This window comes from Bufo bufo, chromosome 1, assembly GCF_905171765.1.
Source record: "Bufo bufo chromosome 1, aBufBuf1.1, whole genome shotgun sequence".
Classification (NCBI taxonomy): Eukaryota; Metazoa; Chordata; class Amphibia; order Anura; family Bufonidae; genus Bufo; species Bufo bufo.
The window spans coordinates 67,692,710-67,707,287 of NC_053389.1; the positions used below are offsets into that span (position 1 = coordinate 67,692,710).

Here is a 14,578-nt window from a genome sequence, read left to right on the forward strand (position 1 = left end):
TTCATAGGATGGTTCTTCTAGATTACTCCTCTCTGTATTCTCAGAGCAATGATGGCTCATTTTTTCATAGATCTTTTCTATAGGCGCATAAGGTTGTTTCTGCCCTGGTTTTCGGAATGTCCTTTTGCCCTCAGAGCATCTTTCAAAGACTATTCCACTATTCTGGTACTTTTGTTCTAGAAGACCTTTCTTTATGGGGCCTGGAGAGATCCGAGCTGTATTTAGTCCCTCCACGGATAAAATCAACTGATTGATTTGCTGGTTAGTAATTTGACCTGGTACTTCTCCCTCACTGAGGTCACTAGTTTGTGCTTTCACATTTATAAAAGGGTATTTTACAAATGTAGACCCGTCCGTCGCACTGGATACTTCTATCACAGTTGGAGGTATGGGATTTTTGTGTTGCACCCCAGTATATCGAGGTGGATTGCACACATCGTCAACCACAGAATAGCCGCCTGTTCTCCACAAAAATCTATCTGCCATTTTTAAGACATGTTTTGTCTGCTCTATCTCCAGCGGCTGCAGTCGGCGGGGCACTCTGGCTCTCCCTGTACAATATAGATCGGCTTGTACTGCCACCATGCTCTTGACAGGAGCTGTCTCTCTATAGTCATCTTCACTAGGACTCTGTCTACCTGAAGCTTGAGATTGTAAGGTAAAGGAAATATATGGGAGCTGATGATTTTCCTCTGATTGTAGAGCCTGAACATACAATAGGGAAATAAGATTAATATATAACTACTGAAGAGAATTCATCATTGTAAATCAATATCCATTCTCCACCCAATAAATATACTCTTCTACAGATTGTGGATGAATCAGATCTCAACATCCCTCATGATGATAATATCTTACTATGTAAACAGGAAATAACTTATACTCAAAGATGTTTCTCAAATGGTTTTCTTAAAGGAAATCTGTCACTTGGATTATTTGGATCATCACTATTAAACTAAAGCTATTGCCTTGTAGCACTTGCTACCTTCTTTCCAGATGTGATTTTCTTTCCATGCTGCTCGGTTTCTATCTTGACAAAATCCACTTTATTCCTTATGCAAATAAGCCAGTAAGGTGCCCAGAGGGGGGTTACTTTTGTTCCAAGGTGCCCAGGAATGCCCCCATAGAGTGCCCAAGCACGCCTCTTCTCGGCAAACAAACCATGATATACGATGAAAATAAATAAGAGGTCTACACCTCCCGGTCTACAGAAGAGGTCTACACCTCCCGGTCTACAGAAGAGGTCTACACCTCCCGGTCTACAGAAGAGGTCTACACCTCCCGGTCTACAGAAGAGGTCTACACCTCCCGGTCTACAGAAGAGGTCTACACCTCCCGGTCTACAGAAGAGGTCTACACCTCCCGGTCTACAGAAGAGGTCTACACCTCCCGGTCTACAGAAGAGGTCTACACCTCCCGGTCTACAGAAGAGGTCTACACCTCCCGGTCTACAGAAGAGGTCTACACCTCCCGGTCTACAGAAGAGGTCTACACCTCCCGGTCTACAGAAGAGGTCTACACCTCCCGGTCTACAGAAGAGGTCTACACCTCCCGGTCTACAGAAGAGGTCTACACCTCCCGGTCTACAGAAGAGGTCTACACCTCCCGGTCTACAGAAGAGGTCTACACCTCCCGATCTACAGAAGAGGTCTACACCTCCCGGTCTACAGAAGAGGTCTACACCTCCCGGTCTACAGAAGAGGTCTACACCTCCCGGTCTACAGAAGAGGTCTACACCTCCCGGTCTACAGAAGAGGTCTACACCTCCCGGTCTACAGAAGAGGTCTATAGACCGGGCCAGGCAGTGTAAACATCATCACGCCTGTCCCAATCAAAGTGCAGACGGGCAAGCAGTTGAAGAGAGAGCTGAGCCTCTAGGAGTAACGCCCCCGTTGCTCCTAGAGGCTCATTTTCATATATTAAAAACTTAGGCGTTCATTTATGACCAAATATACACCACTTTTGGTGTACATTTGGCGCAGATTTTGTCACAAAGGTGATTTGTGGCAAAATCTGCCACTTCTTCCCCTTCCACGCCATGTAAGCTAGTTTGGCATAGAAATCATCTAAATATACACCAGCAAGTGAGCTGGCGTAGATTTAAGACTGTTGTACACCAGCGGTGGATGCGTTTAAGTTATATAGAGGCCTAAAGCGCCAGCGCAGGGTTATTAGTAAATGACCCCATTAATTTCTCTCAGCATTGCGGGCACATCTGAACACGGGACCAACACAGGTGACTTCAGCTGCCAAGTGCACATGTAACAGGTCAGCCTGTTCTGCTGACACATGCCCTTTAACACTTGGTCTACATAAGAACCATTTACCCCCTGGCCTATATCAGAGACAAATTTACTCTTCTACAGATTCTGGAATAATCAGATCTCCACATCCCTCATGATAATAATATCTTACTATGTAAACAGGAAATGATAAATAACACTCAAAGATGTCTTTCACATGGTTTTCTTAAAAGGGGCTCTTAACAATTTGCAAGATTTCAGGCAAACAAACAATGATATACAATGGCAATAAATAAGGTCTATACCTCCTGGTATATATAACATTTACCTCCTGGTCAATCTAAGAATCATTGACCTCCTAGTCTATATATAAGAGATCTTTACCTCCTAGTCTATATATAAGAGATCTTTACCTCCTGGTCTATATATAAGAGATCTTTACCTCCTGGTCTATATATAAGAGATCTTTACCTCCTGGTCTATATATAAGAGATCTTTACCTCCTGGTCTATATATAAGAGATCTTTACCTCCTGGTCTATATATAAGAGATCTTTACCTCCTAGTCTATATATAAGAGATCTTTACCTCCTGGTCTATATATAAGAGATCTTTACCACCTGGTCTATATATAAGAGATCTTTACCTCCTAGTCTATATATAAGAGATCTTTACCTCCTGGTCTATATAAAAGAGATCTTTACCTCCTGGTCTGTATAAGAGATCTTTACCTCCTGGTCTGTATAAGAGATCTTTACCTCCTGGTCTATATATAAGAGATCTTTACCTCCTGGTCTATATATAAGAGATCTTTACCTCCTGGTCTATATATAAGAGATCTTTACCTCCTGGTCTATATATAAGAGATCTTTACCTCCTGGTCTATATATAAGAGATCTTTACCACCTGGTCTATATATAAGAGATCTTTACCTCCTAGTCTATATATAAGAGATCTTTACCTCCTGGTCTATATATAAGAGATCTTTACCTCCTGGTCTATATATAAGAGATCTTTACCACCTGGTCTATATATAAGAGATCTTTACCTCCTGGTCTGTATAAGAGATCTTTACCTCCTGGTCTGTATAAGAGATCTTTACCTCCTGGTCTATATATAAGAGATCTTTACCTCCTGGTCTATATATAAGAGATCTTTACCTCCTGGTCTATATATAAGAGATCTTTACCACCTGGTCTATATATAAGAGATCTTTACCTCCTAGTCTATATATAAGAGATCTTTACCTCCTAGTCTATATATAAAAGAGATCTTTACCTCCTGGTCTACATATAAGAGATCTTTACCTCCTGGTCATTTAGCTTCTGGTCTATAGAAGAGCTCATTTAGCTTCTGGTCTACAGAAGATCTCTTTGTCTCCTGTTATATCTTGGGTACTGGCTCTGAGATGTGACCTTTGCTAAGTTCACACCAGCACCATAATGAACTAATGACTTTACCAGATTGTTTTCAAATGGATCCAAATGAATTCTGACCTATAATGGTTCTGCCAAGTTTACATCAAAGTTTCAGCATTTTTGTTGGGGTGCAGCAGTGTGTGCCATTCTATCTGGCAATGAATGTAGTCATTAAGGGAAGCCTTGATGTTTGTATGTAATAGCTTCGCTGGTTTCCATTGATTGACCCCTGGCTTATTGTTTCATATACACTAGCACTGAAGGATGAAGAAGAATGGGGAGGGGCGAGTAACTAACTGGTATAGCATAAGATACAAAAAAACGAGGAGGAAATTAAAGTGGCTGTCCCACAATGACCGCCTGCCATCTATCTACAGTATAGGTGATAAATATCTGATCGTTGGTGGTCCATCATTGGAAGTCTGTGGTGAGGAGGGGTATCAGAAGACCTTTTGTCACTCATGCATCCTGTCATGTCATCCATGGTGAAGATGAAAGCAGCTGAGCACTGTCCTGTAGACTTTAGGGTAGAAAAAAAGCCACTTTTGAAAAAAGTAAGTGGCTTCCTGTCACCCAACAAATTTACTATACACTAGAAACTGGAATAAATTATCAGCTATAGATTTGACCTTCAGGTGCACAGAAGATGCACCAAATTTATTAGGAGGCCTGTACCTCCTGACATATTCGCTGCATCTTACACCAGTGCACTTTTTCCATTAAGACTGCCATATGCAACACCAGTCTTAATAAATTCCCCCAGAGTCCTAGAGAAACCATGTAAATTAAAGGAACCCTCTAGGCAAACCCGATATACTGTGGCATTCCTAGTGCAGGGGGCTGACATGACAAGTATAACCTGGGGCTCTTTGAATCCCTGTGTTTTGCACTGCCCCCTACTGCCCAGCACTAGGGATACCATGGTGTACGGTATAAAGCTTTGTCCGGCATGTTCCTTTAAGAGGTAGGAAGAACTGTAATTCCAGAAATAAGTTACTGGAAGGAAAAATAAATAAATAAAAAAAATCACGGATGCGATAATTCGATCATAAAATATTTTGGGGAAAATGGAATCTACAATCTATATGCTTTGTACATTTTGCACTGATTATATGGATTACCTTCAAGTACATTGTGTGTGCAAGACCCTCTGTTCGGTGTAATGTATAAAGGTGACTTGGAAAGTCGATGGGGAGAAGGGCTTTCCTCTCTCATCTACATTACAGTGACACCTGAGCTTCCCCGAGGGGTGAAGGATTTACACTCACAATGTTATTCCTGGACACTGCCGACTTACTGATCAGATCTCATCTCCAGTACGTTCGTACATTTTCAGCTCATTTTACTCTGCACACAAGTAATTAACGGATACGCAGCCTTCACTGATAAAATGGCTTCTTGGCAAGTGAAAGACATCCGAGATCAATAGACATCAAGGCTGAATACAGGAATAGCAAGTCATTTACTAGAAGATTGATTTATTGTAGAATATCCATCCAGCCCTGCAGCCCGTCATCTGATGGTCCTCCACCTTTTCCAATCTTTATAGGCCATGTGTCACTGGGATAAAGCCCTTTCAATGAGTGCATCTGTAAAGTATCCTACTACTTATATATGGGTACATTGTCACCCACTAAGCAGCCCACCAAAGTGCAATGGAGGAGGGGATACGTACAGCAGGTCATCGGTAGGTGGACCTAACCACATCTTATAGACAGCCGCTCAGAAGTGCATTCCCCTTCTGACTAAATGGTTTTCCCCTCTACAAAAAAGGGTCCAACACTGATCCTAAGGCTCCATTCACACATCTGCAATTCCGTTCCGCATTTTGCGGAACGAAATTGCGGACCCATTCATTTCTATGGGGCCGCACGATGTGTGGACCCGCGCTGCCGGATCCGCATTTCCGTTCTCCAAAAAAAATAGAACATGCCCTATTCTTGTCCGCAATTCTATTAGTGCCGGCGATGTGCGGTCCGCAAAATGCGGGGTCCGCAAAACACACACAGATGTGTGAATGGACCCTTAGACTAGTGCATTCCCATTTACGTTTTCCCTGCACATGGCTGCACTCCTGGCTGCACAGTGGATTCTTGCTAGGTGGCTTTGATGGGTCATTTATTAAGACCGGCATTTTAGACGCCAGTCTTGATAAAGCCCTGCACTGGCGGTCTTACATTTAGACCATTTTCTACGCCTAAAACAGACGCAGAAAATGATAAATGAGTTGGGCCTGCCGGCCTGTTCCCTTCCCCCTCGCTTTTTTAGACCTGGCGTGAACAAGGAGTAGTCGTCTGCGCCAGAAATAATCCTACTTTAGGCATATTTCTATTTAAGAAATGACCCCCCCTGGATTTTACATTTTTTCTGTGTCCCAAATAAAGTTATTTGATTTTATTTCCAAGGCCTGGATACCTTCCATATTGGCAGCTGGCTCCATTCTCGGGATCGTGGGGGTCTCAGAAGTCGTACTCCACTGATCACAAAGTGATGGCATATTTTAGTTAGATGGGAAAACCACACAAAAGTGAATCATCCACCAGGCTATTCTGCGCTGCACTGTGGGCACGGGTTCGGGGATGCTGTTTAGGTGCTAACCCCAGCAGTCGCATCTCTTTTCAGGAAGGCTTGTACAGGATGTATCTGCTATTTATACACACATCGATCTACAGTTCTCCAGGCATCAGCTCATTCAATCAAAAGCAGATACCACTCCTGCTGCAGCAATATAAAAGACATTTTCATGGTACAGACAGATAAGGTCATGCAAATATTAAGTCATTTTGTGTTATCATGACAACCCCTTCCTATCTGGCTATATCAGAGATGAGGGTGCCTTATGTTTCATTGTGATGATGTCACAGCAGTGTCTGTCTTTACTTGTAAGCAGAGTTCCATTGTGATGATGTCACAATGGAGCTAGTAAGTAAACGTTTTTATTGTGATGTCACTATAGTCACCATAACATTTTTGTCTTTCCTAGGTTGAGTTCCATTCTGATGTCATCATATCTTACAGTATATCTTTATCCCTATGCGTCGTTCCATCACAATGCCAGATTAGTCTTTTGGGGGGGGGGGGGGGGGGCTTTATTAGGCTTTCACTCCAGAATTCTGGTATTCAAAATGTTGCACAATAGAGGCTTTGCAATGTTTTGAGGTCACTTTTTTACACCACTCACTCAATTTTTTGAAAAGCGTGTGGTAAAGTGGCTGTGGTTAGCCATGTTATTCAGTTTTACTCACTGAGACTTTTTAAAAAGACTCAAAAGAATTTGCAATCTCATTCCAGTACAAGGGTGGAAAACTGGAGGAACATTTCTAGACAAAGGTGTTTAAAGATGCGCCCAATTTAAAAGGGTCATACAGTAATATATAATGATGACCTATCATCAGGATAGGTCATCATTATCAGATCGGCACCCCCACTAATCAGCTGTTACAGGTAGCCGGCTCCCGGCATCTCTCCCAAGTACAGCTCCGTACATTGTATAGCGGATGTGCTTGGTATTGCAGCTCAGCGCCAATCACTTCTATTCTAACTAGGCCATGTGACCGATGTACGGCGACTTCACATGGCCTAGGAAGAGGCTGCAGCGCTCCCGGAGCACCAGCCTCTTCAATAGCTGATCGGCAGGGGTCCTAGATGTCGGACCCCCTCTGAGAATAGGTGCCTCTAGGGGCAACGGGGGCGTTGCCGTTACTCCTACCGGTAGAGGCTCAACTTTCTCTGCAACTGCCTAAATATCATCACGTCTGGCCCTGTCAATCAAAATGCAGGGGGAACGTGGCAGTTGCAGAGAGAAAAGAGCCTCTAGGTGTAATGGTAACGCCCCCGTTGCTCCTAGAGGCTCATTTGCATATATTAAAACATCATTTTTCTCAGCAATGCGGGCACATATGAACATGGGACCAACACAGATGTCTTCAGCTGCCAAGCGCACATGTAACAGGTCAGCCAGTGTCATAGGGACAAATCTGCGGACAGATGCCCTTTAAAAAGGGTTTTCTGGGATTTTAATATTGATGACCTATCCTCAGGATAGGTCAAAAATATCAGATCAGAGGGGGTCCGACACCTGGCACAACCACCAATTAGCTAACCAAGAGAAGGCCGCGCTCCTTGCAAGCACAGGCTTTGCTTCACTGTTTACCTGCTTGCTGTCGCAGCGGTGAGCAGTGTAATTACAAGCTGTCCTATTCACTTCTATGGGACGGCGCCTTCCTATCCAAGTGAATAATACAGAGCCGGATCACGGCCTTCTCGTCAACCAGCTGATGCCGGGTGTCACCATTTTGCATGAACCCTGCCTGTCCTGACCTCGGCTTACCCTCCGGTGACACTTCTGTCTATCCCATTGGTGTCATGCACCAGTGTCTCTTGACTACTACTAGTCTCTTTTTTGGTTCTTTGGTTCTTAAAGGTCAATGGTCCAGTATGTTACTCACCATAGCAGGTTTGGGAACTTCCTTCACCTTCTTGTCCTTCACCTTTTTTTCCTTCTTCTTTTTCTTCTCTCGCTTCTTGACACCGCCTTGGGTCTGCAGCTTTGCACGCTCTTGTACAACCAATTCTCTGTAATGTTCATCTATAGGATGGTCCCACGTGGACTGACCAGTAGCAAAGTTAAAATAATAGATATCACCGGTAACATCTTGGCTAAAAGACAAAATAGAAGGTTGTCAAATACATAGTCTAACCACAGCTTTGTCAGCTCTTGGAAAAAAAAAAAAAAAAGACGCTATTTGCATCTGAAAACTGTAAAAAAAAAAAAAAAAAAAAAAAAACACACAACGTATTAATATTTATTAATATTTATTTATATAGCGCCACCATATTCGTCAGCGCTTTACAATTCAGAGGGTTCATGTACAAAAGACATCACAACATAACTGGCCAATATACAACTGAAACACTTAGGAGTGAGGGCCCTGCTCGCAAGAGCTTACAATCTATGAGGAAGTGGAGGAGTCACAAGAAGGTAGTTGATTGTGATCTGTAGGAGTCAAGCCATTTTTGTACTGAAAGCAGTGGTGTACGCCGATCTGCTTCAGGTGTGGGACTGTTAGAAGATAGAGTTCAGGTGTGAGGAGTTGGGAGGGGGGTTATAGTCAGTTTAGGAAGCCTGATAAGCCTGTCTGAAAATATGTTTTAAGGCACGTTTGAAGGTAAGGAAGTTGTGAATTGACCTGATATTCCGGGATAGAGCATTCCCGAGAGTAGGTGCAGCTCAAGAAAAGTCTTGAAGACGGGACTGAGAGGTACGAATTATGGAGGATGTTAATCTTAGATCACTGGCAGAACAGAGAGTACGATCAAAATTTAAATATCAAGTTTAGGTGGGTTAGGAGATGGGGGAAAGACAAGAAGTTCAGTTTTTGAGAGGTTCAGTTTTAGATACAGAGAGGACATGATGTTAGAGACAGCTGCCAGACAATTACTGGTGTTTTGCAGGAAAGTAGGGGTGATGTCAGGGGATGAAGTGTATAGTTGTGTGTCATCAGCATAGAGATGGTACTGAAAGCCAAATCTACTGATAGTCTGTCTGTTGGGGGCTGAGAGAGAAGAGTAGAGGACCTAGGACTGAACACTGAAGAACCCCAACATCAAGAGGAAGAGGAGAAGAAGTAGAGTCAGTGAACAATACACTAAAGGAGTGGCCAGAGAGATAGGAAGAGAACCAGAGAGCTACCTGTAGGATGTCAATGATTGGCTGCAGTTAATGGTGTGTAGGTTTCTAGAAGTGTGTAAAGTAGGATTGTCGTGAGAAGAGCGAGAGGTCTTTAACCTCTTAAGGACATAGGGCGTACAGGTACGCCCTTGTGCCCTGGTACTTAAGGACACAGGGCGTACATGTACGCCCTGTGTATTTTCGATCACTGCCGTGCGGCTGGCAGTGATCGGAACCCGGTGCCTGCTCAAATCATTGAGCAGGCACCTAGGCTAAATGCGCGGGGGGGTCCCGTGACCCCCCCATGTCGGCGATCGCGGCAAACCGCAGGTCAATTCAGACCTGCGGTTTGCTGCGATTTCTGAAGTTTCTGGTCCCCGCAGTCCCTGACCGCGGGGATCAGAAACTTTATATGCCAAAAAAAAAAGTTTTATTCACCCCCCCCCCTGCACCCCCGAATGATTTTTATGGTGGCGGGAGGTGCAGGGGGAGGGTTGCGGGCGGTGTGGGCGGTGCGGGAGGCCCCGCCCGATCCCCCGCCCGCCTCCCCTTGTATAATCGTTGGTGTCTAGTGGGGATACCAGGGTGCCAGCACATTGCTGGCACCCTGGTATAAACGGCTGACATCTGCGATGCGATGTCAGCCGTTTAACCCTTTCCATACAGCGGTCCGTACGGACCGCTGTATGGAAAAGGTTAACAGCGCAGGGAGCTCCCTCCCTCTCCCATCGGGGGGCTGCTGTGCCTTTGCAGCCCCCCGATGGGGAGGGAGAGAGCCCCCCGAGAGATCCCCTCCTTACCCTTCCCCGTCTGCGAAGTTCTGAGCAGTACTGAGCAGACGGGGAAGGTTCCCATGGCAACAGGACGCCTCTCAGGAGTCCTGCTGTCCATGGTGCTGAACAGATCTGTGCTGAAAGGCATAGATCTGTTCAGTGTAAGTAAAATACAGTACAGAACAATATATATTGTACTGTACTGTATTATACAGACATCAGACCCACTGGATCTTCAAGAACCAAGTGGGTCTGGGTCAAAAAAAAGTGAATAAAAGTGAAAAAAAAAGTAAAAATCAAAAAACACATTTATCACTGATAAAAAATGAAAAAAATAAAATTCCCTACACATGTTTGGTATCGCCGCGTCCGTAACGACCTTATCTATAAAACGGTCATGTTACTTTACCCGAACGGTGAACACTATAAAAATAAAAAATAAAAAACTATGATGAAATTGAAATTTTGCCCACCTTACTTCCCAAAAAAGGTAATAAAAGTGATCAAAAAAGTCGCATGTACGCCAAAATTGTAACAATCAAACCGTCATCTCATCCCGCAAAAATCATACCCTACCCAAGATAATCGCCCAAAAACTGAAAAAACTATGGCTCTTAGACTATGGAAACACTAAAACATGATTTTTTTTGTTTCAAAAATGAAATCATTGTGTAAAACTTACATAAATAAAAATAAAGTATACATATTAGGTATCGCCGCGTCCGTATCGCCCGGCTCTATAAAAATATCACATGATCTAACCCCTCAGATGACCACCGTAAAAAAATAAAAATAAAAACGGTGTAAAAAAAGCCATTTTTTGTCATCTTGTGTCACAAAAAGTGTAATAGCAAGCAATCAAAAAGTCATATGCACCCCAAAATAGATGCCAATCAAACCGTCATCTCATCCCGCAAAAAATGAGACCCTACTTAAGATAATCGCCCAAAAACTGAAAAAACTATGGCTCTTAGACTATGGAGACACTAAAACATTTTTTTGGTTTTAAAAATGAAATCATTGTGTAAAACTTACATAAATAAAAAAAATTGTATACATATTAGGTATCTCCGCGTCCGTGACAACCTGCTCTATAAAATTACCACATGATCTAACCTGTCAGATGAATGTTGTAAATAACAAAAAAAAAAACGGTGCCAAAAAAGCTATTTCTTGTTACCTTGCCGCACAAAAAGTGTAATATAGAGCAACCAAAAATCATATGTACCCTAAACTAGTACCAACAAAACTGCCACCCTATCCCGTAGTTTCTAAAATGGGGTCACTTTTTTGGAGTTTCTACTCTAGGGGTGCATCAGGGGGGCTTCAAATGGGACATGGTGTCAAAAAAAACAGTCCAGCAAAATATGCCTTCCAAAAACCATATGGTGTTCCTTTCCTTCTGCGCCCTGCCGTGTGCCTGTACAGCTGTTTACGACCACATATGGGGTGTTTCTGTAAACTACAGAATTAGGGCCATAAATAATGAGTTTTGTTTGGCTGTTAACCCTTGCTTTGTAACTGGAAAAAAAATATTAAAATGGAAAATCTGCCAAAAAAGTGAAATTTTGAAATTGTATCTCTATTTTCCATTAAATCTTGTGCAACACCTAAAGGGTTAACAAAGTTTGTAAAATCAGTTTTGAATACCTTGAGGGGTGTAGTTTCTTAGATGGGGTCACTTTTATGGAGTTTATAATCTAGGGGTGCATCAGGGGGGCTTCAAATGGGACATGGTGCCAAAAAAACAGTCCAGCAAAATCAGCCCTCCAAAAACCAAACGGCGCACCTTTCACTCTACGCCCCGCTGTGTGCCCGTACAGTAGTTTACGGCCACATATGGGGTGTTTCTGTAAACAGCAGAGTCAGGGCAATAAAGATACAGTCTTGTTTGGCTGTTAACCCTTGCTTTGTTAGTGGAAAAAATGGGTTAAAATGGAAAATTAGGCAAAAAAATGAAATTCTCAAATTTCATCGCCATTTGCCAATAACTCTTGTGCAACACCTAAAGGGTTAACGACGTATGTAAAATCAGTTTTGAATACCTTGAGGGGTGTAGTTTCTTAGATGGGGTCACTTTTAGGGAGTTTCTCCTCTAGGGGTGCATCAGGGGGCTTCAAATGGGACATGGTGTAAATAAACCAGTCCATAAAAATCAGCCTTCCAAAAACCAAACGGCGCACCTTTCACTCTACGCCCCGCTGTGTGGCCGTACAGTAGTTTACGGCCACATATTGGGTGTTTCTGTAAATGGCAGAGTCAGGGCAATAAAGATCCAGTCTTGTTTGGCTGTTAACCCTTGGTTTGTTAGTGGAAAAAATGGGTTAAAATGAAAAATTAGACAAATTTCCTCCCTATTTGCCAATAACTCTTGTGCAACACCTAAAGGGTTAACAACGTATGCAAAATCAGTTTTGAATACCTTGAGGGGTGTAGTTTCTTAGATGGGGTCATTTTTGGGTGGTTTCTATAATGTAAGCCTCGCAAAGTGACTTGAGACCTGAACTGGTCCCTAGAAATTGAGTTTTTGTAAATTTCGGAAAAATTTCAAGATTTGCTTCTAAACTTCTAAGCCTTATAACATCCCCAAAAAATAAAATATCATTCCCAAAACAATTCAAACATGAAGTAGACATATGGGGAATGTAAAGTCATCACAATTTTTGGGGGTATTACTATGTATTACAGAAGTAGAGAAACTGAAACTTTGAAATTTGCTAATTTTTTTCAAATTTTTGTTAAATTAGGTATTTTTTGGTGCAAAAAAAATTTTTTTTTTGACTCCATTTTACCAGTGTCATGAAGTACAATATGTGACGAAAAAACAATCTCAGAACGGCCTGGATAAGTCAAACCGTTTTAAAGTTATCAGCACTTAAAGGGACTCTGGTCAGATTTTCAAAAAATGGCCTGGTCCTAAGGTGTAAAAAGGCTGTGTCCTTAAGGGGTTAAAGAGGACCTTTCACTAGAATAAAAAATCTAAACTAACTATACAGACATGGAGAGCGGCGCCCAGGGATCCCCCTGCACTTAATGTTATACCTGGGCTCCGCTCCGTTCTCCCGGTATAGCCTCCGGTATCTTCATATGTTCGGCTCCACCCAGTTGAGCCTGCCGGCGTCTCCTTCTCCCAGGCTGTAGCGCTGGCCAATCGCAGCGCTCAGCTCATAGCCTGAGAGAGAAAAAAACCTCTCAGGCTATGAGCTGAGCGCTGCGATTGGCCAGCGCTACAGCCTGGGAGAAGGAGACGCCGGCAGGTTCCACTGGGTGGAGCCGAACATATGAAGATACCGGAGCCTATACCGGGCGAACGGAGCGGAGCCCAGGGATAATAGTAAGTGCAGGGAGATCCCTGGGCGCCGCTCTCCATGTCTGTATACTTAGTATAGATTTTTATTCTAGTGAAAGGTCCTCTTTAATGCCTCACTCACATGTCAGTGTTTTGGTCAGTGATTTCCAACAGTGATTTTGAGCCAAAACCAGGTGCGGCTCTAAATACAGAACAGGTGCAGACCTTTCCCTTATACCTTATGTCTGTTGAGGCTCCAATCTTGGTTTGGGCAGAAATCACTGACCAAAACACTGACGTGTGAATGAGGCTTAAACTAAAGGAAAGAAGATTGTGGTCAGAAAGTGGGAAGGATGAGTCAGTGAAGTTTGAGACTGAGCAGTGACGGAAATAGACTAGATCGAGTGTACTTCCCTGTTCGTGGCAGAGGAAGTAAGTTGTGATAGGCCAAGAGAGGAGGTTATAGAAAGAGAGTGAGCGGCTGATGGGGAGATAGGGTCATTAATGGGAATATTAAAATCACCCACAATAAGAGTTGGCGATTCAGAAGATAGGAAGTGAGGTAGCCAAGCGGCAAAGTGATCCAGGAATTGATGGGAGAGCCTGGGGGAAGAAAGTCAACTGCGACTTGCAGGGGGAATGGGTGGAAGAGTCTGATAGTATAGATTTCAAAAGAGGGGAATGTGAGAGAGGGTACAATGGAATGACCTGAAATGTGCACTGTGGAGAAAGTAGTATGCCTACTACTCCACCATGTCATCAGGTCTGGGAGTATGGGAGAAGTGAAGTCCACCATAGGATAAGGCGGCAGGGGCAGGTGTCAGAATGTGAGAGGAAGAAGTCATAGATTGTGGGGAGTTAGTTACAACCCGACCGTGCTTCCAGAGCACACAGTTAAAAGAGCCTGGAGAAGATGCACAGTGAACAGGGGTGCACCTAGCCTTTGTGCTGCCTGAGGCAAAAACTGAAACAGCGCCCCCTCCATGCCAATTTCTTAACCTAACCCCTTTGCCTCAATGAAAGCTCTCATTGCCCATGGCCCTTCCGCTGCCCCCCTCTTGCCCCTACCTGGTGCTGCCTGAGGCGATTGCCTCACCTGGCCTCATTGGTGGTGCACCCCTGACAGTAAACATTAATACAATTTTCGGAGGTTTCTATGTGTGGCAGATCATAAGCTGAAGTTGA

At 43.5% G+C, this 14,578-nt stretch overlaps 1 protein-coding gene across 3 annotated transcripts in view; it reads right to left on the reverse strand.

The window, feature by feature from the left end:
- Window positions 1–14,578, reverse strand: part of CEP164 (centrosomal protein 164) — a 102,622-nt gene that overhangs the window by 81,549 nt on the left and 6,495 nt on the right. For all 3 annotated transcript variants that reach the window (XM_040425851.1, XM_040425858.1, XM_040425843.1), the window contains exon 4: window positions 8,109–8,319. In XM_040425851.1, the coding sequence (XP_040281785.1) occupies window positions 8,109–8,319 (211 nt within the window). The remainder of the gene's footprint in view (window positions 1–8,108; window positions 8,320–14,578) is intronic.